Source organism: Schistocerca piceifrons, chromosome 8 (genome assembly GCF_021461385.2).
Source record: "Schistocerca piceifrons isolate TAMUIC-IGC-003096 chromosome 8, iqSchPice1.1, whole genome shotgun sequence".
Lineage (NCBI taxonomy): Eukaryota > Metazoa > Arthropoda > Insecta > Orthoptera > Acrididae > Schistocerca > Schistocerca piceifrons.
In genome coordinates this window covers 143,079,252-143,104,721 of record NC_060145.1, presented here as the reverse complement: position 1 = coordinate 143,104,721, position 25,470 = coordinate 143,079,252, and the positions used below count along the sequence as shown (strand labels likewise).

Genomic DNA, 25,470 nt, shown 5'->3' with positions numbered 1-25,470 from the left:
GATTTTGTGGTCTAGTCCAACTTGGTTTCCGGCTCAGACGAAACTTCTACAATGCACGTAGCGAAGCTACTATTCTCCGTGGGAAAAATCAATGTTCTACATCAGAACTTTAATGTTGTATATACATTCTTCCTTGTCCTAACACGGAAATTACTAGCGAACAATATATCATTGAAGAATTGGAACTCGTGTTTAGAGACTGCTAACATGTACACATTGTTGCTCTTTGGTTTTCGTTTCGAATAATTATTACAGCTCCGCGAAAAAGCAAATACTGTTATAATATTTTTTTTAATTTGATACTGCCTCAAAGATGCAGATGTAGAAAGTGGTCGCAACGGGAGAGAACTTTTTTTTTTTAAAAAAAAGTAAATGCGGATACCCGGACGTTAATATTTTTCGTAAAATTTAACTAATGTGTTGGTAGAAGGGATTCAATTAACACAATAAACAATTTCAAGCTATTGTCAAAAGAATTATTAGGATCATAACGATGTTGAATAACGTTTCAAAAGCAAATGTTTTTGTTGATCTGTCGAGAATTTTATTAAAAGGCATACATTTTATAGTATACTAATCAGAGCCAAGCTAATTTATTGTTGATGGAACTCTTGGTTGGTCCAAACAGACAGCTTAGCTGCTGAACCTATAAACACTGATGTTACACATTTCCACACCAACAATAGCCCTCAAAAGTTGAAATATATGATATTACATCAAATGGAATTCATTCTGAAGATTTATTTGATGCCCAATATATATCAAACTAAAACTGAATCAACATATTGAAATATGAAATGACATGAAAAAGAATTGATCAGGAAACCTGCACTCCATAGTGTGTGCTAAATCTGTACCAATAAATAGGTTGTACAATGCAATATAAACGCATGGACAGAAGGAAACATTGCGTACAAGGATGATACACAAAGACAGTGTCATTCTTATATTACTGTAGTTACTTCTCAGTAACAATCCAAATAGAACTCTTTGCTTGTTTTCAGATAGTTACCCATGACTGGCCAGTAGCTATACAGTGCCCATATGGGCACAGATTGAAAGATGGAAACCACATATGCTGATGTTTATCAACAATTTGTATATGGCATGAAGTGTGTCATTTCTTCCCAAAATGTGTCAGATTCACTCAGTGCTACATAACATGCTTGAATGATGTAACTCACACAGCTTGACTTTCATATGTAACCTTTACATTTGTACATGACATAATGCACATCCTTTCTTCCAAAAATGAGTCAGTTTCACTGAGGGACACTTATATCTACATCTATGTAATATATGAGCTATACACCGCAAGCCACCATATTGTGCATGGTGGAGCACACCTGTGCCACTAGTAGTCATTCCCTTTCCTGTTCCAGTTGAAAATAAAGCAAAGGAAAAACAACTCTCCATATGCCTCTCTACAAGCTCTAATTTCTCTTGTCCTGCTTTCACAGTCCTTAAGCAAAATATACATTTGTGACAATAGAATTGTTCCACATTCAGCCAGATCTCTAAATTTTCTCAATAGAATTTCCCATTTGAGTTCACATAGCATCTCCTAATACTTGTCAATCGAACTCACTGCTAACAAATCTAGCAAACTGCTCTGAATTGTTTCATGTGTTTCTTTTATCTGGCTTAGTGGGAATCCCAACCCCTTGAGCAATACTCAAGAGTGAGTCATGCCAGTGTTCTGTACGGGGTCCCCTTTTAGATGGACTACACTTTCCTAAAATTCTTCCAATAAACCGAAGTCAAACATTTGCCTTCTCTACTACCGACCTTACGCGCTTGTTCCATTTCATATCATTCTGCATCTTTACACCTAATATTTAGTCAGTGTGACTGTGTCAAGCAGCACACCACTAATACCATCTTTCACCATTACAGTATTGTGTATCCTATTCCTGCATCACTTACATTTTTCTACATTTAGAACAAGCTGGCATTCATCACAACAAATAGAAATTCTGTTTAAGACATCCTGTATTATCCAATTCCAATAACAACACTTTCTCATACACTAGAGTGTCATCAGTAAACATTTGCAAATTGCTGCTCACCCTACCCATCGGATCACTTAAGTATATAGAGAACAAGAACAATCCTATCACACTTCCCTGGGTCACTCGTGATAATACCCTCGAATCTGATGAACACTTGCCATCCTGGCAACATACTGGGTTCTATTATGTAAGTGGTCTTTGAGCTACACACTTGTCTGAAATCCTTCATTAATAGTCTACCTGGAGAATCTGTCTGTTACACTTCTCCACGGTTCGAAGGTATCTCACAAGAGAAGGACAAGATGAATTTCACTTTATAAATCTGTGCTGATTTGTGGACAAAAGCTTTTTTACATATGTACTCCATTGATGTGTGGATGAAGGTATGGCTATTGTTTGCTTAACAGTGCTTGGGAAAATGACTGTTGGTAAGCCCTGTGGTTGAATTTCTCTAATTTTCTCATCATGGTCATTTTTGTGATATGTATATGGAAGGAATTAATATGTTGATTGACTTTTCTTGGATTGTATGCTCTTGGATTTTCTCTGTAGATACCTCTTTGTGACCACAACACCTCTGTTGTAATTTCTACCAGTGACACACTCACTCACTGAACAAACTTTTCCCCCCTGTGTATCCGGGGATTGGAATAGGCCCAAGGTATTCCTGGCTGTTGTAAGAGGTGACTAAAAGGAGTCTCACATGTTCAGGCCTTTATGTGATGGTCCCCTGTCGGGTTTGTCCTCCAGCTTTCTAAATTTTCCTGCAGAGCGAGCCAATTGGGGAAGGGCACCTTACACGGCTCATCATGTCCATCGTGCATTGAGATCTGTAGCCCACTTTCTCGTTGTCGCATTTCAGTCCCGCTCATTCTCCATCTGTCGGGCGAGGACGCATTCCTGGGCGCATTTTCCACCATGTAGTATGCAGTGTCACTTTCTGTGCTGATGATGACCGTGGAATTCTTTGCACCTCATATCCAGCATGGTAGCCAGTCCGTTGTGGTGTGGCTGCCGTGTGCCCTGTTGGTTGTAGCCCCCTGACAACACAGGGATTGCTCTGCTGATGCCTGCACCGTTAACTTACCACATATGCCATGGAGTAGATGCCCATCTCCCTGGGGCATCGGGACTCCCGGCAATGGCCATCCTGCCAGGTGGCCCTCGCTGAGTCTGGATGGCACCTGTAGGGAGGGTCCCTGGTCAGAGTGGGTGGCATCAGGGTGGACGACACAACATGAAGCATAATACATCATCTCTTGCTGGTGGTCCGCCACCAGAAGTCTCTAAGTGGGCAAAGTCTAATTTCAGTGCTAAGAAATATGACCCCAAATCGTTCCCCTCCCTGGCCACACCATAGGAGGAATGCCAGGCTAAGGATGGCAGTGCAACATATTCACCCCGGTACCTCGTATGTATGAGAGTTGATGGGGAATCTTTCATGTCCATGAAGCCTCAGTTTTTTGTGGAGCATTTGGAGGACAAGTTTTGGAAGGTGGAGGGCTTGTCCAAAATGCGCTCTGGGTCAGTCTTGATAAAAACAGCATCCTCTGCCCAGTCATGGGCATTAGTCGCTTGTGACAAGTTGGGGGGATGTTTCTGTTACCATCACACCCCATAAGAGCTTAAATATGGTCCAGGGTATTATATTCCACAGGGACTTTCTTTTGCAGTCTGACGACGAGCTGCACGCCAATTTAGAGGAGTGGCAAGGTGTTCATTTCATCCAGCATGTCCATCGGGGTCCGAGGGATAATCAGGTTGCTACCGGTGTCTTCATCGCCTTCGAGGGTGCCACATTGCCCGAGAAGGTCAAGGTGATGATTTGCCACTGTGACGTCAAGCCATATATCCCCCCGCCCCTCCCCTCCTCCCCATGCGGTGCTTTAAGTGCTGGAAGTTCGGCCATATGTCTTCCCGCTGTACTTCCAGCATCACATATTGAGATTGTGGACGTCCATCACATCCCAGTACTCCGTGTGCCCCACCTCCCATCTGTGTCACCTGCGAAGAGCATCATTCACCTTGCTCACCAGGCTGCGAGATTTTACAGAAAGAGAGGAAAATCGTGGAATATAAGGCCCTGGACTGACTGACCTACACTGAGGCTAAGAGGAGATTTGAGGGTCTACATCCTGTGGCTATGACCTCCTCTTACGCTACCGCTATGAGAACAGTTGTCACCCCATCAGTTCCTTGCATTCCTGTTGCCTCTCAGAACCAGAAGACTACACCTGCCCCCTTGATGGTGGGGGGCACTTCTCTGCTGTTGCTCCTGCACCACCTACTTTAGGAGCAACACCCCCTCAATCATCAGGGATATTAGTCCCCACTCCTGAGCCACAGAAGTGTAAGTCTTCTTCAGTTCCTCTCGCTAGGAAGGGATCTCTTGGGTCACTCCCTTCCCAGGTTCCTGCTAGTGGGAAAGATGACACCTGCCAGTGGCTGAAGATCCCAAAAAAGCAGCTGGTCATAGGGCTTCACACTCATCCTCAGTCCCAGAGACTGAATTAGTGAAGTCCTCCCAGCCAGGGAAACCCAAGGAGCAGCGAGAGAAATCCAAAAACAAGGTCTCCAAGACCAAGGGAATTGCGGTGGCACCCACACCACTGCTACCTACCAACTCTGAGTCTGCAGATGTGGTGGAGTTCCTGGTGTCTGCTGAGGACCTGGATCTCACTGGACCCTGACACAATGGATATAGACTGCTCAGGCAAAAGGTCGGTGGCAGCAGGTGACCCTGGGGCATAAACTGCCTCATTCAATGTTCCATGCCTTCCCAGTCTCATGATGACATCATCCTCCAGTGGAATTGCAGCGGTTTTTTTCCACTGCCTGGCTGAGCTAAGGCAACTGTTAAGCTTTACACCTGCTTTCTGCGTTGCCCTCCAGGAAACCTGATTCCCGGCAATGTGGACCCCTGCCCTCTGTGGCTATAAGGGATATCACAGGAACCATTGTGACTATAATCGAGTGTCAGGTGGAGTTTACGTTTATGTCCTAAACTCAGTCTGTAGTGAACCTGTGCCCCTTCAAACCCCTCTTGAAGCTGTGGCTGTCAGAAAAGGATGACACAGGAAATAACTGTCTGCAATATATATCTTCCTCCAGATGGTGCAGTATCCCTGAATGTATTAACTGCACTGATTGATCAACTCCCTAAACCTTTCCTACTTTTGGGAGATTTTAACGCCCATAACCCCTTGTGTGGTGGCACCCTGCTTACTGTCCGAGCCAGAGATGTCTCAGTTTGACCTCTGCGTCTTAAATACTGGGGCCGACACACATTTCAGATTGGCTCATGGTAGCCACTTGACTATTGATTTATCAATTTGCAGCTGAGGACTTTTCTTATCTATCCACTGGAGAGCACATAATGACCTGTGTGGTAGTGACCACTTCCCCCATCTTCCTGTCACTGTCCTGGCGTCTGGCCCACAGACACCTGCTCAGATGGGCTGTAAACATGGCAGACTGGGAAACTTTCACCTCTGCTGTCACTGTTGAATGTCCCCCACACGGTAACATCGATGTGATGGTTGAGCAGGTGACTACAACAATCGTTTCTGTGGCAGAAAACACAATCTCTCGCTCTTTAGGGTGCCCCCGGCGAAAGGCAGTGCTTTTAGTGGTTGTCGGAAGTCGCTGAAGCAATTAAGGAATGTTGGCGAGCTCTACAGCGGCATAAGCGACACCTTTCCCTGGAGCGCCTCATAGCCTTTAAATGGCTTTGCACCCATGTTCACCAACTTATCAGACGACGGAAGCAGGAGTGTTGGCAGAGATATGTCTCGACCATTGGGTGCCATACGTCACCTTTACAAGTCTGAGCAAAGATCAAATGTGTTTTTGGGTACCAGACTCCAACAGGTGTTCTCGGTGGTAACATAAATCGTGTGTGCCGTGATTGCCGAGAACTTTGCGGCGAATGGAAAGGAAAGTCCTCTCATTCACTATATGCCACAGTGAATCCTATAACGCCCCATTTACAGAGTGGGTGCTCCTCAGTGCCCTTGCACATTGCCCCGACACAGCTCCTGGGCCAGATCAGATCCACAGTCAGATGATTAAACATCTCTCATCTGACTACTAGTGACATCTCCTCGTAATCTTCAACTGGCTCTGGTGCGATGGTGTCTTTCCATCGCAGTGGTGGGAGAGCACCATCATTCTGCTGCTCAAACTCAGTAAAAACCTGCTTGATGTGGATAGCTATTGGCCCATCAGCCTCACCAACGTTCTTTGTAAGCTGCTGGAACGTATGGTGTGTCAGGTGTTGGGTTGGGTCCTGGAGTCATGTGGGCTACTGGCTCCATGTCAGGGTGGCTTCCACCAGGGTTGCTCTACCACTGATAATCGTCCCTCAAGTCTGCCATCTGAACAGCCTTTTCCAGATGCCAACACCTGGTTGCTGTCTTTTTTTGATTTATGAAAAGTGTGTGACACCACCTGGCGACATCATATCCTTTCCATATTATACGAGTGGGGTCTCCGAGAGCCACTCCCGATTTTCATCCAAAATTTCCTGTCGCTTTGTACTTTCCGTGTCCAAGTTGGATCCTCCCATTGTTCCCCCCATATCCAGGAGAATGGGTTCCCACAGGACTCGGTATTGAGTATCTCTCTATTTTTAGTGGCCATTAACAGTCTAGGAGCAGCTGTAGGGCTGTCCATCTCACCTTCTCTGCATCCAGACAACTTCTGCATTTCATACTGATCCACCAGTAGTGGTGTAGCTGAGCGGCGCCTACAGGGAGCCATCCACAAAGCGTAGTCATGGGATCTAGCCCACGGTTTCAAGTTTTTGGCCACAAAGTGCTTTGTTATGCACTTCTGTCGATGTCATACCGTTCATCCAGAACCATAACTTTACCTTAATGATGATCCACTGACTGTAGTGGTGACACATCGGTTCTTAGGACTGGTTTTCGATGCCCGATTGACTTGGCTTCCTCACCTTCGTCAGCTTAAGCGGAAGTGCTGGCACCACCTCAATGCCCTCCGCTGCCTGAGCATCACCAACTGGGTTGCAGATCGGTCTACTCTGCTGCAGCTCTACAGAGCCTTTGTTCAATCCTGCTTTGACTATTGGAGTCCGGTTTATGATTCGGCCGCATCCTCAGTGTTGCATTTATTTGACCCAGTGCACCACTGTGGAATTTGCTTAGCGACAGGAGCTTTTAGGACGAGTCCGGTGACCAGCGTCGTTATGGAGGCCAGAGTCCCCCCATTGTGGGTTAGGCGCACACAACTGCTGGCCAGTTACGTTGCACACATTCGTAGTTCTCCTGCGCATCCGAATAGCCGTCTCCTTTTCCCATCCATGGTGGTTCATCTCCCGCATTGGCAGGCCAGGTCAGGGCTTCCAATTGCAGTTGGTGTCCAATCCCTTCTTTCCGAACTGGAGTCCTTGGCTTTACCACCTATACTTGAAGTCCATTCACATACACCTCCATGGTGTACACCTAGGCCATGGCTTTGCCTGGACCTTTCACATGGCCCTAAGGACTCAGTTAACCCGCTGCCACTTCCTCTCTTTTCTTGACATGTACCGAGGCCACAAAGTGGTTTCCACCGACGGCTCAATGGCTGATGGTCATGTCGGCTTCGCGTATGTCTATGGAGGACATATTGAGCAGCATTCCTTGCTCGATAGCTGCAGATTTTCACTGCTGAGCTGGTGGCTATATCTCATCCTCTTGAGCACATCTGTTCATGCCCTGGGGAGTTGTTTCTTCTGTGTACTGACTCCTTGAGCAGCCTACAAGCTATTGATCAGGGCTACCCTCATCATCCTTTGGTAGCGACCATCCAGGAGTCCATCTATGCCCTGGAATAGTCCGGTTGTTCAGTGGTGTTTGTATGGAACCCAGGTCATGTCGGAATCCCAGGCAACGAACTTGCCGACAGGCTGGCCAAACAGGCTACGCAGAAACTGCTTATGGAGATCGGCTTCTCTGTAACTGACCTGCATTCAGTACTACACCACAAGGTTTTGTGGTTTTGGGAGATGGAATGGCTTAGCCTCAGCATGCACAACAAACTGCATGCCATTAAGCAGATTAAGGATGTGTAACAGTCCTCCATGCGGGCTCTCGCAGGGACTCTGTGGTTCTCTGCCGACTCGGCATTGGCTACACTTGGGTGACACACGGCTACCTCCTGCACCGTGATGACCCACCTTAGTGTTGGTGCAGTGCCTGGCTGACAGTGGCCCATATCTTGGTGACTGTCCTCCTTTGGCTGCCCTGCGATGGACTCTTCAGTTACTGGACTCGTTGCCATTAATTTTAGCTGACAACGCTTCATCGGCTAATTTAGTTTTACGTTTTGTACGTGATGGTGGGTTTTATCATTCTACATAAGTTTCAGCACATGTCCTTCGTCCCTTTGTGCTCTCCACTCTAATGCTTTTAGGATGGATGTTTTAATGTGTCACCAAGTGGCTGGCTTTTCCTTTTTATTCTCGTGTTCGTCCAGCCACGGTCATCTGCTCTCTTTCTGTGGCTTTCTTTGAGTGTTGCATCCATAGTAGTGCTGGTTATGCTTCTGTTGTTCTTCTGGTTCTTCCTTTTTCCCATTATTGTGCTGTATGTCTCTTTACTTTTCTTCTTTCCCCTGTGCAATTATTTTACTGGGAACAAGGGACCAATAACCTCATAGTTTGGTCCCTTCCCCTCCCTCTTTTAAACCAAACAACTCAACAAACTTTTGATAAAATTTATGTTCTTTCATGGATCTTCTTTATCTTCTATACTAATGCTACTTGGTAGGATTCCAGACTGATGTAAAAATACTCAAGACTTAGTCAAACAATGGTTTTGAAAGCTACATCTGTTATAAGTGAATTAGGGAAAGGATATAGTGGAGATGTTGTGACTCAGACAGACTCAACAAAAAGACTGCTAAACAAGTAAGCTTTCAGCCAAAAGGTCTTCTTCTGAAGTAGACAACACACATACATGACCACTGTCTCTGGGGCTGCCGAAAGATTTCTTGTTTAGGAGTCTTCTTTTTTTTTTACTCAACAGTAGCAATCTATCCTTCTCATAATATTGTCATATTCCATCCTGGATTTTTCCATTGTTTAATAAGAGAATTATGTTTCCTTTGTATTCTTCTAGTGAGTCTCAGTCTGGTATCTCCTTTTCCTGCAACTAGTTTTGTATAAGTGCTCCAATTTGTATCACTGGTTGCGTACTCCCTTTGTTTTTGCATTCAACTGCTGACCTTTTTCAGAATTAATAATTATGTAATGGAAGTACAAAATACATAAAACAGCCCATTTATACAAATATTGGTCAAAATGTTGATGCTTAAGGCCAAATCAGAAAGAAATAACTGCCTTGTGATACCACTCTACATGTGAGAGTGTACTACACTGAAGAGCCAAAGAAACTGGTACACCTGCCTAATATTGTGTAGACCCCTTCGCGTGCATGCAGAAGTACACAACACAACATGGCATAGACTCGACTAATGTCTGAAGTAGTGCTGGAGGGAATTGACACCATGAATCCTACAGGGCTGTCTATAAATCCGTAAGAGCACAAGAGGGTGAAGATCTCTTCTGAATAGCATGTTGCAAAGCATCCCAGAAATGCTCAATAATGTTCATGTCTGGGGAGTTTGGTGGACAGCGGAAGTGTTTAAACACAGAAGAGTGTTCCTGTAGCCACTCTGTAGCAATTCTGGACATGTGGGGTGTCACATTGTCTTGTGGGAATTGCCCAATTCAATCAGAATGCAGAATGCATGTAAATGGATGCTGGTGATCAGACAGGATGCTTACATATGTGTCAGAGTTGTCTCTAGACCTATCAGGTTCCAATGTCACTCCAAATGCACATGCCCCACACCATTCCAGAGCCACCATCAACTTGAACAGTCCCCTCCTGACATGCAGAGTTCATGGATTCATGAGGCTGACTCGTCCAACAAGTCAACATGTTTCCAGCCATCAACAGTCCAAAGTCGGTGTTGACGAGCCCAGGAAAGGTGTAAAGCTTTGTGTCATGCAGTCGTCGCAGGTACATGAGTGGACCTCCATCTCTGAAAGTCCATATCGATGATCTACATCTACATTTATACTCCGCAAGCCACCCAACGGTGTGTGGCGGTGGGCACTTTCGCACACTGGCACTTGTTGATAGCCAAGCGTTGAAACCTGCAGCTATTTGCAGAAGGGCTGCACATGTTGAACGATTCTCATCAGCCGTCATTGCTTTCATTCTTGCAGGATCTTTTTGAGGCTGCGCCTATGTCAGAGGTTTGATGTTTTACAGGTTCCTGATGTGGTGCACTCGTGAAATAGTCGTACGGGAAAATCCCCACTTCATCACTACCTCGGATATGCTGTGTCCCATCACTCGTGTGCCGACTGTAACACCATGTTAAAATGCACTTAAATCTTGATAACCTGCCTTTGTATGAGCAGTAAGTAATCTAACTGCCCCAGACACTTGTTGACTTATATAGATGTTGCAGACCATAGTGCCGTTTTCTGCCTGTTTACATATCTCTGTATTTACAAATGCCTTTACCAGTTTCTTTGCACTTCAGTGTAGAAATCTCAACTCATTGTCATCAGGAACTTTATCGCTAGTTTTAAACTGACATTTATTTTTCAGTGGAATGGGGAAAAGTTTTAATGTTGTGGCAAATGGCTTTGGAGTGATCAAAAGTGTGTTTATGTACTTCACCTTCAGCTGCAGGAAGACGTATTGTCAATGTTTACTCACTTGTCCCTCTCTTTTCTCTGACAGATAAACTTTGGTTGATGATCATTTTTGTTTTTGTTTTTGTCATTATTAATGTAACGATGGTACTTTCAGTATACTTCTTCCTGTCTGCATATCACTTTATCTCTGCTGAGGGAAGCTCCCAGCTGATGTTTCACATATCAACCCTTTCATATGGCTTGTGCATTGCCTTTTGGGTTTCCTCTTTCCCTAGACCTACACACAAGCCACTATCCAGGGCATGGAGGAGTTATTTTATGCCAGTATTAGCACCTGTCATATTTCATTAGCATGTAGAGTATGGGAAAAAATTGCGTCTATATGCGTAATATTTTACGTGATCTCAACAATTGGAGGAGCTGAGTAGTTGTGCTTTTCTGAGTTATATGTATATAATGGTCACTTGGAAATGGCCAAAGAGACTTAAATGAGGTAGTGTTTTCTTGAGCATCTATGTTGCACTTTCTTATGGGTTATACTGATCTTTTATGATCCAAGCTGGGTGTGTTTGAATTTATTCAATGTTTGCAGTCATGCCATCTTTGATAGTTCTCCAAATGCTGGAACAGTACTCCAGAATTGGTCAGGACTTTTCGGAATTTCATTTGCAGATGCTGGAAAGTTTATCACTCTCTTCCCAAGCAAACTCCCGCCCTTTTACCTTCTCAACTGCTGACTTCACATGTTAAGTCCAATTTATGTCACTTTGCAGTATTCAACCTGTACAAACTAGCTGACAGGTTCCAGATGTAAGGCACTAATCTTGTAATTGGATACTGCTAGGCTCTCTCTTTGTTATCTTTTATTTATTCACATTTGAAGAAAGCAGCCTTTCTGCATAGCAAATGGAATACTACCGAAGTTGTTTCTGAACAGTATAAGGAAAAGATAGGTTGCTACTCACTACAAACATGACACACTGAGTTGCAGACAGGCACAGCGAAAAGATAGTTACACAATAAGCTTTCGGCCAAAGCCTTCTTCAGAAAAGGAGCACAATGAAAAGACATTTACACAGTAAGCTTTCGGCCAATGCCTTCTTCAGAAAAGGTATCTCTCTCTCTCTCTCTCTCTCTCTCTCTCTCTCTCTCTCTCTGACACACACACACACACACACACACACACACACACACAAGCAAGCATACTTCACGCATTCATGACCGCCATCTCCTATAGCATGGACTGGCATTCTGGTCTGAGCCGTGGAGATAGTGGTCGTGTGTGCACGAAGTGTTCTTGCTTGTGTGAATGAATGTTGGTATCCCACTGTTGTTTGGGGCTTCTCCAGGCATGTCTTTGCCAATCATTGGGGATCATTTAAAGCAAGAATCATCACTGAGGACAATTTTACTTCAGTCAATAAAATTCCAGGCTGAAGACATGTCTGGAGACACCCCAGGCAGCAGTGGGATACCAGCCTGACTGTTACCTACCATTCAGCCTGACAGCCAGGAATGATGGCCTGGAGTGCTATTTCTTTTCATTGCAGGACTCCTTTGCTTGTCATCTGTGGCACCCTTACAGCACAGTGGTACGTCAACAATATTCTATGCCCCTTTTTGTTGTTCTTCATGGCAAGCCATTCAGGGCTTACAATTGAGCAAGATAATGCCTTCCTCTAAACAGTGAGAGTTTCTGCTGCTTGTCTTCATACTAGCCAAACCTCACATTGGGCAACAAGAGCACCAGATCTCTCTCCAATTGAGAACATTTGGAACATTATAGGCAGAGCTCTCCAACTATATAGGGATTTTGATGATCTAATGTGCCAATTGGACAGAATTTGGCATGATATCCCTCAGAACAACATCCAACAGCTCTGTCACTTAATGCCAAGCTGAGTAACTACTTGCATAAGGGCCAGAGGTGGACCAGTGCATTATTGACTTGCTCAATTTGTGAAGTTCTTGCCTTGAATAAATCATCAAATTTTTCTGAAATTGTAATAATTTGTTTGTATGCACATGTACATCACATCTACCAAAATCCATCCCATTCAGATAATTCCTTTGTAATGCATCGTTTCTTTTTGTGCACAACATGAACAGCAAAGGTCCCAATACACTTCCATGGGCACACCCGAAGTTACTTCTGCATCTGATGATGTCCATCCAAGATAACATGCTGGGCCCTCACTACCAAAAAAACCTCAATCCAGTCAAAAATTTTACTCGATACGCCATATGATTGTACTTTGACAAGAAGCATAGATGTGGTACTTAGTCAAAGGCTTACCAGAAATCAAGAAATACAGCGTCTACCAGATTGCCTTGATCCAAAGCTTTCAGTACATCATGTGAGAAGAGTACATTGGGTTTCATATGGTCAATGTTTTTGGAATTCAAAGTATTTGACAAGGAAGAGGTCATTCTGTTCAAGACACCTCATGATATTTGAGCTCATATGTTCTAAGATTCTATAACAAGTTGATGTGAAGTATATTGGACAGTAGTTTTGTGGATCCCTTCTACTACCCTCCTTGCAAACACATGTGACTTGCACTTTTTTCCAACTAATGGGCACAGTTTTTTGTTGAAGGGATCTGCAATAGGTTATATTTAGGAGAGAAGCCAACTCAACCACAAAACCGGTATGGAATCTGATAGGGATTCTGTTGGGTCCTGGAGATTTGTTCAGTTTTAACGATTTCAGCTGTTTCTCAACACCCCCGACACTAGCACTTATTTCATTCATCTTTCCAGTGGTATGAGGATTAAATTGGGCAATTCTCGTAGATTTTCATTTTTAAAGGGACATTTGAAAATGGAGTTAAGCATTTCAGCTTTTGCTTTGCTATCCTCAGTTTCAGTTCCTGTATCATGTGCAAGTGACTGGACACTAACTTTGGTCCACTAACAGCCTTTACACATGACCAGAATTTCTTTGGATTTTCTGAAAGATCATTGGACAGTATTCTGCTATGATAGTCATTGAAGGCGTCACATATTGCTCTCTTGGCAGCCGGTCACTTTTCATTCAGCATATCTCTATCAATAGTCCTATGCTTTGTTTTACACCTGTTATGCAGTAGTCTCTGCTTCTTTCGAAGTTTCTTTACAGTGACTGTATACCATATAGCAGTGTTAATCATAAAGCTGTGAGCCTCAGTACCTGCAGATGTTAGTAAATATTTTTATTGGAAAATACCACTGTAATCAAGTAAACATTAAATACCAATTGCAGATAGACAGCAAATATCTAATATAACTTGGAAGGCAGCAGCTTTTTTCAGATTAGCAGCTTTCTTTCTGGTTAAATTTAGCTGCCATAAGCACACGTGGTGTTAAGCAGTGTAGTGATTAGTTATCATTAATACAGTATACAAATTGAGTTCCTCTGATTTGCTTATCTTTTGTTAATGTATACTTTGACTCTCACATCCATGAAAGTTCTCCCTCTTGTTGGGAAATATTGGACAAAATGAACGTACAAGTGACTAGTTGAAATTTGTGAAGAAAAAATACAGTATTTCTCTTGCATATTGCCAAAAAGTAGATGCAGTTACAGAAACAGAAAGAAATTCTGTTCTTAAGTTATAACATTTTACTTCAGAGGCAAACTCATTGTAACATGTATTACAGTGTAAATTAGGGTACTCATTTCACCCATAATGTTTATATAATTTCTCTGAATACAGTTAGCTTAGTCATGAAAGCAGAGATACTCTATAACATTCCTAAAATTTTTGAAGTCTTTCACCAGAGGAAACAAAGATAAGTCACAAATATATCTCATGGAGATTCACAGTCTATCAAGCAAGACCTTCATAACTTCTAGCTAATGTACTAGTCTAGCATTTAAGCAAGCAAAGGATATCTCACAATATCTAGCAAAAACTCACAGTCTGTCAGGTAAGAAACACTACTGGGAGATACTACTGGGTGAGGCATTAATGGCAAAGTCTGTCAGTGCTACAGCAATAGGTATGGCATACTCCAGTGGATGCTGGCATGTCACCTGAGGAAGGGCTGTGCAACATGGAATGGTTTGGGCATTTTATTGCAAGTTTAATGACTTGTTTAAAACTTTATTTTATTTTAATGAGACTGGTGTTTGAAAAATATATCTGATGTTTTAATGTCAACATATCAGATAAGTCATACTAATAGAAATAAAAATTATAATAACTGCTGAAGATGCTGATATTGTTGTGAAATAAGTTGTCTGCTGTGCTTCTTGCAAGGGTCGGAAATGACGGTCTGCCTGCAGCCACAGAGCCTGCAGGAGCTGGTGATGGCTGCTGTGGTGACCAATGTGTGTCAGAGAGTGCGCCAGTTTCTGGCAGGCTTTTCTCAGCATGGTTATATTCTCAAAAGGCTCATCCCCAAGCGGACTAAGATGCCTCCATCATCACTCAAGCCACTCCATGAATTCCTGTACAGCAACCTACCTCCAGTCCTGTGTGCCCAACTTTGTGAAGAGGTGAGCACCATTTATTTATGTTTATTTTCTCTTCTCATTTTAGCTGTTGCATTTTAATTTTTTGTAATGTAATGTGTTTCATAAAAGTATTGTTACTTCCTACTTTATATGATAATTAAGTTCATTTCATCTTAAAAGGTTTTGAAATATGGTGCTACAGAAGGATGCTGAAGATTTGATGGGTAGGTTGCATAGCTAATGAGGGGGGTTCTGAATAGAATTTGGGGGAAAAGAAAATTATGGTATAAATCGACTAAAGGAAGGGTTCAGTTGATAGGACACATTTTGAGACATCAAGAAATTGTCAATTTGGTATTAGAGGGAAGAGCAAGAGACGAGTACAAATTCAAAAGGATGTGGGTGGCAGTAGTTATTCGGAAATGAAGATACTTGCATAGGATAGAGTAGCATGAACGGAAAGCTGTATAAAACCAGTCTTTGGATTGAAAACCACAGCGGCAACAACAACAACAACAACAACAACAACAAAAGATGCCTTTGACCGTCAGGATAATACTCTATGAGGAATTGCACGTACAGGATGACTCAAACGTCTATTAATATGACACACAAGCCTGAAGCGACATGAGGTTTTATTGAAACCAAAAATGTGTGCAAAAACTGGGCAACAGATTTAGCTGAACAGCAACACGCCAATGACGCCACATGAGGACACTCACAACTGCAGAATTTGGGCTGCTGAAAATCATAGAACTGCCATGAAAACCCCATTGTATGATGAAAAAATCACAGTTGGGTGTGAATTTACCACATTGTTTGTGATCAGATCCTTTTTCTCTAAGGGAATGCATGCTGCTTCTTTTTAACCTATCACCATGACTGGTGTGAGGTACACTCATACATTACAGAATCACATAATTCCTAGCCTGGCTGATAAACACCTGTGGGAAGGTATGACTCTTCTGCAGGATGGCACTCAATCTGTATTGCTACATGTAAGAGAGATCTCTTGCACACAGCGTTTGTTGGTGATCGCATGCTAAGCTGCCACTTGGCCTACTAGGTACCCAGGCCTCAATCCGTGTTGGTTACAGGCTTACCTGAATTTGCAAGTATACTGGTATCGTCCTGTCCCATTAGGGATGCTAAAGGACAACATCCAATGGCAATTTCTTGCCATACCTACTGAAAAGCTGTACATTGCTGCTAACAATATTGTCCCTCGTCTACAGGTATTGTTAATGAATGATGGTCGGCATGTAGAGCATTTGTTAGGAAGAACATTGTCTTTGCTAAACATCAGTTGTTGTGCTAAGTATTGCTTTTGTATTGTATGAAGTGCCATCTGTTGGTCATTCTGTGAACTTTTTTTTGTTTCCATAAAGCCACGCATTTGTTTGAACAATTTTTACCTCTCTGTCTTATTATTCTGTGACTTACTGAATTTTCAAATGTTAATTGACTTTTGGGTCACCATGTATATAGCTCTTCTTAGCGAATTCTGAAATAGATTCAGATATAACTCTGTCTGTCTACAGTCACAGACATAACTGCAACTGTGCTGCACATTATTTAAAATAATCATATTTTGCATTTTGTGTTACAAAAAATATTTATCTGATCAAATAGACTCGATGTCTATGTACAGAATAAAACTGTAGCTTTTAGCTTGTGTAATCTTGTATTGCCTCAATCTTCATACACATCTCTTCGTACACTTTTCAGACTAGTTACATAATTGCACTTTCTTGTGTCTTTTACAACTTGCATGCTCCATACTTTAACATCTGACCAACAACTTCAACAGCTACTCCAACAACTGGCCCACTTTAACAGTTATCTTGTGCTTGGCCTTGCACTGGCCTTTACATAAAAATTTAACAGTCGGTGATTACTAGTTACTTAATAGTATTAATACTGTTGTAAAATTTGAATGAGAAGTAATAGGTTCACAAGGACTTAAGTGTAATAGTAAGTTTTATGGTAATGAAGGGATTATTTGACAATGTATGTTTTCATACGCAATTTATTTTCTATATAAAAAGTATTGATTTTGAACAATTACTTTTGAAACATGCAAATTTCTGTGTAAGGGCTTAACGATTTTCATTGTTAAAATTTATAGACGATTCCCTGCTAAAAATTTGCTACAACCAACTGCCTTGTAATATGTATTAAAGATTCCTAACTATATCTATTTACAATTTTAATAATTGATCTTGATGTTGTGCAGTATTTTTCTAGAATTTTTTAATCATTAATTTTGCATATTTTATCCAAAAATTGCATAACATGAGTAAATTATTATCTTTCTGGATTTGAAATTATTGTTTCAACACAAAGGAGATATGTATAGAAGAAATTCCAAATAATTCAGTTTTGTAATCTTGCAAACGGAATAGTATAACCAACTTTCTTATTCAGAGGGCATTCAAATAGTGTTGGGCAACGAACAGCAACAGTGAAAGGAATAAAAACATTGATGGATATTTAAAAAAACTCAATGGAAGATACACTGTGTTGTGGAATTCACTGAACATTATGTATTGTTAACTCCTGTGTGAAATCTAAGGATGCCACATTCCGGGGTTGAATATGACATTCTTGTTTTGAAAATGTGTGATTAATATAATTGTTGTCTTATATTTATTTTTAACCAGATGACAGTCATGGATTTTACTGTTTAAACTGTGACAGGCACCTTCAGATCTTTAAACTAGAATAATGAAACATAGCAAAAAAAAATAAAAAATAACAGCTTTATAAAAGGAAAACGTTCAATGTACATATCCCAGTGTTGCAGTAGAAGCAGCCTCGTAATGCTGAGGCATGTATGTTGTCATATAGCTAAAGGTAATGTGTAAAGGAGTTTATGTACAGAAATACAAGAGACCTTCCTCCTGTCTTATTTTTTGTAAGCTATGGCTGACACATGTTAATAGTTCACTCTTTATCTTATTTTAAAACATACAATGAATATGTAGTAATCTTGTGGTTTGATCATTAGATTGTGTTTTTTGTCTTGCACATCTCTCTATGAACCCTTATACATGTTAGCTGAGGTAGTATGGCAACACATGTATCAGTGTCATGAAGTTTCCTTTGCTGCAACGCTCTTTTGCCATTACTTATGATAATGTTCATCTTGAAGTTGATGCGTAACATGTGAGAACTTGATAATCAGTATTTTTTGATGTTTTACATTTGCAGCTGTTGGCGGCATTTCAGAATCTGACTCGAGAAGAAGCTGAAGCGGGTGTTGGTAAAAGTGGGTATGGGGAGGCACGGTGGCAGCTGATGAATGATGTGTTGGAGGCCCTGCTACATCCCCAGCTATGGAACCTGAACCTCTCCCTGTGGCCCTCAGCACTTGCATCCACTTTCTACAGGAATGTGCGCAAGCTGACTGGTCTGAAGGTGTGACAGTGAGTGGGAAACCAGTTAAGATATACATACAATCTTTAGTTAAAATTGTGTTCTGAAACAGAAATCGACTTAGTCACTTTCTTTATTTTTATTGTCCTTCCTGACACTGTTGGGTGATGTGTCATAACAGTTATGGCACTCTTCTTTGCCTAGAGTCTGCAATGTTTCACAAGCATTAAGTTTGAATCTAGTTCTTCATGAATTTCTGGTCAAACATTTGAGTGGAGTGAAAGAAAGACTCCCAAGAAATTAAACAATAGGTTTCTGTCTGAATTTTCATTGCCAAACAATGAGTGGGAAATGGGCAAATGGGGAATCAGATTGACCATTATGTGGTGTAGTTCTGAGAAAAAGTGTTTATTTGTTTGAAAATAGTCAAGGTAATTGACAAAATAATAATTACTGATTTGAAGGAAAATTAAAATATTTCATGAACAACTCCTGCTGATGTGAAGTGTCAAAAAGTCCAAAAAGTTATTGTACATAAAAAAGATGCATTGCTGTAATATTTGATTTTTAATGTGGCTTCCTTTGAATCAAATACAAAATTTAGTACATTTCAAGAGCATCAGCCACTAGGAAAACAAAGAAAATGTAAAAAATGTATCTTTTCAAGGCTTATTTATTTTGCACATAAAAAGTTACATTGGTGTGATATTTAACTGACAAAATGGTGTCTTTTAAATCAAGACCTAAATTCAGGACATTTTAAGAACAGGAGTGGCTAGGAAAGCAAATAAGGTGTCAATAAGATTATGCATTCTGAACACAATTTGATAATGAAAAAAAGAAAGAAACCAGTCAAATGTTTTGTGAAACGATTTGTCCAGAAGTAAGAAATAAAACAGATTATAAAAACATTTGATGCACCTTTGAATGAGGCTTGATATCATGTGCAGCAAATGAAGTGTAGTAAATGTTTCTTTAATCTATTTTATTTCTTACATTTAAATAAATCTAAATCATTTCACATAATTTTTACCTGACTTTTTAAAAATTTATTTATTTACTTTTTACCAGTGAGTGCAGGTCACTAATGAGTAGAACTATGTCATTTCAGAATTACATTTTGTTGAGTGCACATTCAAATGCACCAGAAATTTTTTATATGCGATACCATGGCACAAGATGGTATCCAAGGGGAATGGAGTTCATGGCACTGTCAAATTGTGAAATACTGGTCTATAAATGATTGTTGATTGGCTTCACTGCCAGGTCATACATTACATTTTCCAGATTTAATGAAGGAAGCTGTCAGTGATGTTTTTTGTGTGTAATAGGTTATAAGCACTTTTATACATATGTGCCTCACAAGCATCATTGTTGAATGAAAGAGCATCATTCCATCAAACAAAGTTATTTTTCAGATTTTATTCAACTGTTACAAATTGATATTGAGATTAAAACATAACTGTGTGGGTAGTAAAATTGTGAACAATGAGTAAGTTGTAAAATGTAAACTGTCAGGGCCAAAAATGTCGCAGCTATTAAAATATTATTGGCTATCATCTGTGCTCAAAACTTTACTATGACACTGTCGCCCAGAATATTTTAACAGCTCACTGCTCTGCATACTATGGTTTGATATTAGTGGCAATTTCAAAATGCATGCTACCTGGATTCAACCCCCAAACGTCCGCCTTTATGTTGTGTGCAGCTTGGACCTCTCCTACAATATGTCCGTCACTCCAACCCCCTCCCCTTGCCCGCGAAAGGCAAAGGTCCCGAGTTCAAGTCTCGGCCCGGCACACAGTTTTTATCTGCTAGGAAGTTTCATATCAGTGCACACTCCACCGCAGAGTGAAAATCTCATTCTGGAAACATCCCCCAGGCTGTGGCTAAGCCATGTCTCCACAATATCCTTTCTTTCAGGAGTGCTAGTTCTGCAAGGTTCACAGAAAAGCTTCTGTAAAGTTTGGAAGGTAGGAGACGAGGTACTGGCAGAAGTAAAGCTGTGAGGACGGGGCGTGAGTCGTGCTTGGGTAGCTCAGATGGTAGAGCACTTGCCCGCGAAAGGCAAAGCTCCCAAGTTTGAGTGTCGGCCCAGCACACAGTTTTAATCTGCCAGGAAGTTTCATATCAGTGCACACTCCGCTGCAGAGTGAAAATCTCATTCTGGAAACAACCCCCCCGGCTGTGGTAAGCCATGTCTCCGCAATACCATTTCTTTCAGGAGTGCTAGTTCTGCAAGGTTCGCAGAAGAGCTTCTGTAAAGTTTGGAAGGTAGGAGACGAGGTACTGGCAGAAGTAAAGCTGTGAGGATGGGGCGTGAGTCGTGCTTGGGTAGCTCAGTTGGTAGAGCACTTGCCTGTGAAAGGCAAAGGTCCCAAGTTCGAGTGTCGGCCCAGCACACAGTTTTAATCTGCCAGGAAGTGTCAACTTGGTGATTGCTTGCTTTCCATATTTTTAAATATTTCTTAGCAAAGTTATGTGGTGTTACTTTTAAGTTCAAGAACTTCAAAATATTGATACTCAGCAGAGTGAATATGTTGATTTCATGAATTTCATCCCATATTCACATTACTTCAATTTTTGTCTAATCTTTTAGCAATCCACATTTTTACTTTAATATTTAGGACACACATTTTGGGATACTTTACTAAAAATTGTTTTATTGAAATGAATACCTTCATAAATCCATGTGGTTACAGATCTTGTTGTCTGATGTTATTTTTGCATTTGGGATGGCTCCATTTTATTTGGAATTTAACATCAGATTTCTATAAACTGTACAGCGACTTGGGCTACAAGGAGCGCTCCGCCCAGATGCGTGGTTGCCGGAGTGCCTCCCAGGCCTGCGGACGCTAGTGTCTGTGGACCTGCGTGAGAGCGGCTCTGACCTGCTGGTGGCTGCCCTGGCCCAAAACTGCCCGATGCTCGCAGAGCTCCACTTGGCATGGGCAGAGGCCGTCACTGACCGGGCAGTGCCTGCGCTGCTGCAGATGCGGAGCCTGCACTGGCTCGACATTGGTGAAACTGGCATCAGCATCTCTGGTGTTTCTGACCTCATTAGCGGTCTCCCATCTCTTTATGAAATTTCAGTGAGTATCTATTCGCAGATACTTTAACATAGGGATTTTTCACTGTTATCACATCCTTGGCACGTAAACCAAAGGATTAAGAGACTTTGACCTGCCTGATAGGGAATCTCAGCAGGAGAAGAAAACACCTAAGAAAATAACTTATTTCAAAGCATATAGATTACTAAGAGGTTATTGAAATAAAACACACTCCATCGTAAATTTGGGTACCTTCATGGGAGAGTGATGAATCTAAAATTGGAGACCGTGATAGTGTATCACTGTTCTGCCCACTTCCAGTGAAGTACTCAGTCTGTCGACCCAGCGGCACCAGCAGCAACAGTACTTAAGTCCTTGACAGACACAATGGACAGAACAGCCTCTGCCTCGCAGACTTCCATTTAAAAGTGAAATGACCTGATGTGAAGACAACTTTGCCCTCTGTCTGTGTCTCTGATGCCATTTGCCAGTCTCTGCCTTCCTTGTGGAGGGAGGGTGATTACTTTGATTGGAGGTTGAGGGTGTCTGTCTGGTATCTCTCCTAGTAGCTGTATCCTTTCTCTCTCACCCCGTGTGCCCTCTGATTTCCTGAAAAATGCTACTTTACTTATTTCACCTATCTTGAGAGCATGATTTTACTGTCTAGTTTATGCCCTTGCTTCTATCTCTTGTGAGTTGTTGCTCCTCGGGTGTTTTGACAACTCCCAAAACACAGTGTTTCTGTATTTTATGTGTGTGCACTTGACACAGACTACATTTTCTTATTATAAAAGGGGTATATTGCTGTCTTTTATATTTTGTCAGATAGTTCTCACAGTCATAATCCAAATCATGCATGCCCATTATAGTAAGAATTTATTTCTTTTAACAGTTATGCTCCAACTGTCAGAATACATTGTGCATATGTTAACTGTGTTAGAGCTGCTTTTGTTACTGAAACCTCTGAGTTCCATTATTTTATGACGGGCCCTATGCCTTGACATAAGGTTCCATGTTTACATCATCAAGAATTTATTTCTGTTAAGTTTCCAAAGACATGACTTATTGTTCATGAATACAACATTGTATCATTTACGGCAAGCAGACAAATGTGTTACTATTCTGAAATTTGGAAGAAAATTTATCTCAATTTGTAAGTGATCTCGTGTTGAAACCACAGAAAATTGCATGTAGAGTCCTTGAATATTGTACAGTCTTTGTCTCTCATTAGGCGATCTCAAGAAGTTTTCACCACTTCAAATACTGACAAAACATGTTATCAGAGAAAGATTGACACATTTTGGAAAGATGACAAGTAATATCTACATTATATAATTTCATGTACATTCATAAGAAGAGATAAGTGTGGAGCCTACAGCAAGCTAGGATATCAAAGATTTTATCAGAAATTTTCCATCCTGTCTCTCATTGATTAATGTAGTATTAAAATGGAAGAGAACAGACAGAAAACTGAAATAACTCCATCTTCAAATGTTCCTTTACTAAGAAAGGTACAGAAGTACAGGGGCTGGACAAAATTATGGAAGCACAATGAGAAATGCTTGCTTGAATATAAATACAGATGCTAGGAAAACCTATGAATTTTGCTGTTTGTATTTGACAATTATTGGCATGTACACAATGTCCCTAATACATTGTAAGTGTTAGCTGTGGTCAGAGCAGTGTTCTGTGTAGTTGTGTGCATTATGTTAGAGTAAAGTGAAGTCAAACCTGGGCACATTATTGGTGCTCATATGGTGGGTGCTTCGGTCACCTAGGAACATGAGGTGTTTGGTGTTTCAAGTGGTACCATATCAAAGACTTATATTGCATACAGGGAAAGCATTGCTATGTCACAACATGGACAAAAATATGTGTGCTGAATGATTGTGACAGATGTTCATTGAAGGGGACTGTGATGAAAAATAAGGAAACGACAGCTGCAAAAATCCCTGTAGTACTGGATGTCACACTCGCAAACCTTGCTGGCACCAAAACAGCACAAACGTGGCCCCATAACCTGGAAATTGCAGGGCTAACTGGGGCTCCAAAATCACACTTCAGTGATGCAAATGCCAGTAACAGAAAAATGTGGTGCCAAAGCCATAAAACTAGACTGTGGACCAGTGGGTGAAAGTCATTTGGTCAGGTGAGTCCCATTTCACACAGTTTCCAACCTTAGCTGAATTTACATTCCGAGAATGAAACATGGCGGGGTTTCAGAAATGATTTGGGCAACGATACCTTGGTATTCCATGTGACCTGTGGTTACTCTTCAAGGTTAATAATAATAATAATAATAATAATAATAATAATAGTACTTTATTCAACATCAAATGATTAATTGCATATGTATGAAAACAGGTTACAGTTCTTGATACATAGCACAATAATACATTCTTCTGAATACATAATTGATTAACAAAATGATTAAATTACTAGTAAAATGGTTTGCTTAACACTATTTACATATTTTTTCGAAGCACTTTGTATTCTGCATGTAAGTATGGTATTCTTTTAATGTGGAAAAATTGATTTTGTAACAGGAATTTATTTAGATGAAATTTAAGCTTCATTGTGAGTGGGGTCATAACTTTACTGGACCTGCATATTGCGGACCCTTTTCATAGAGTGTTGTTCTGTGGCTGCTAATGTAAAATTTTTCTTTATTCGTGGTATTATACTGATACAAATTGGAACAAATGTTGGGTTGCAGTCTTTTAATAAGTAATATGGCTTTTAGAATGTACATGTTTACTACGGTTAGTACACCAGTTTTTGGAAACAAGCCATGGCATGATTCCTTATATTTTGCTCCATAGATGATTCTTATAGCCCTTTTCTGAAGTAGCAATAGACTTGCTTTGGTTGTTGCTCCCCATATTTCTATTCCATAATTCAGGTGAGAGGAAAATAGAGCATGGTATGCAGTCTTAAGGACAACAGTGTCTTTGCAGAACTTGCTAATCATATTAATTCCAAATATATTCTTAGACAACTTACATGCTAGAGTGCCAACATGTGTGTCCCACTTTAGATTGCTTTGAATTGTTAAACCGAGGAATTTTACACTAAATTCTTTTTTTACTAATTCATTGCCTATGTATAGTTTAATTTCAGCATTAAAACTACTGTTGGTAAACTCCATGAGACATGCTTTACTACTGCTTACATTTAAGTGGCTTTCATTAAAGTACTGTACAGTTTCATTTGTCACGATATTACAATTTCATTAAATGATTCCTTTTAACACACAATGAATGTATCATCTGTATACAGAACTATTTTGGAACTCTGAGTCCAATATCTTATGTCATTTACATACATTAAAAACAGAAGAGGACCCAATACTGAGTCCTGGGAATTCCATATTTTATATTAGTGATTTTGGATTTGTGAACACCACTTTCAGTTTTAAGCAATACAAACTTTTTTCGGTACTCTGATGCTACTGTTCCATAGCTTTTCTAATAGGATTGTTGTGTTCACACAGTCGAAAGCCTTCTCAGGGTCGAGGTATGTACCTGCAACATGTTGCTTGTTTTTGATGCCACTTATTATCTCTCCAATTAAATGAGCAGCTGCTGTTGCTGGTTGATTTACATTTTAAGAATCCACTTTTATTTTCAAACATTAGGTTGTGCATCTGGAGGAAGTTTATAATTCTGCTGTATATGACTTTTTCAACTATTTTGGAAAAGACTGGAAGTATTGAGATGGGTCTGTAGTTTTGAATTTTGAGTTTGTCCCATTTTTTAAAGATTGTTGTTACCTGAGCTATTTTTAGCCTGTCTGGGAAGGTGCCTGACTCTATTATTTACTGCTACAGACAGAGGTAAAGACACACTTTCTCTGCACACTTTTAATACATTAGTACTGAGGCCATCGTGCCCTGTGGAACTGGAAGAT

At 40.9% G+C, this 25,470-nt stretch overlaps 1 protein-coding gene across 3 annotated transcripts in view; it reads left to right on the top strand.

Annotated features, from left to right (window-relative positions):
• Positions 1 to 25,470, top strand: part of LOC124711273 — a 93,078-nt gene that overhangs the window by 34,802 nt on the left and 32,806 nt on the right. For 2 of the 3 annotated variants that reach the window (XM_047241257.1, XM_047241258.1), the window contains 3 exons: positions 14,937 to 15,175; positions 18,347 to 18,553; positions 21,298 to 21,603. In XM_047241257.1, coding sequence (XP_047097213.1) covers positions 14,937 to 15,175; positions 18,347 to 18,553; positions 21,298 to 21,603 — 752 coding nt within the window. The remainder of the gene's footprint in view (positions 1 to 14,936; positions 15,176 to 18,346; positions 18,554 to 21,297; positions 21,604 to 25,470) is intronic. The other variant, XM_047241259.1, reaches the window with a different exon arrangement.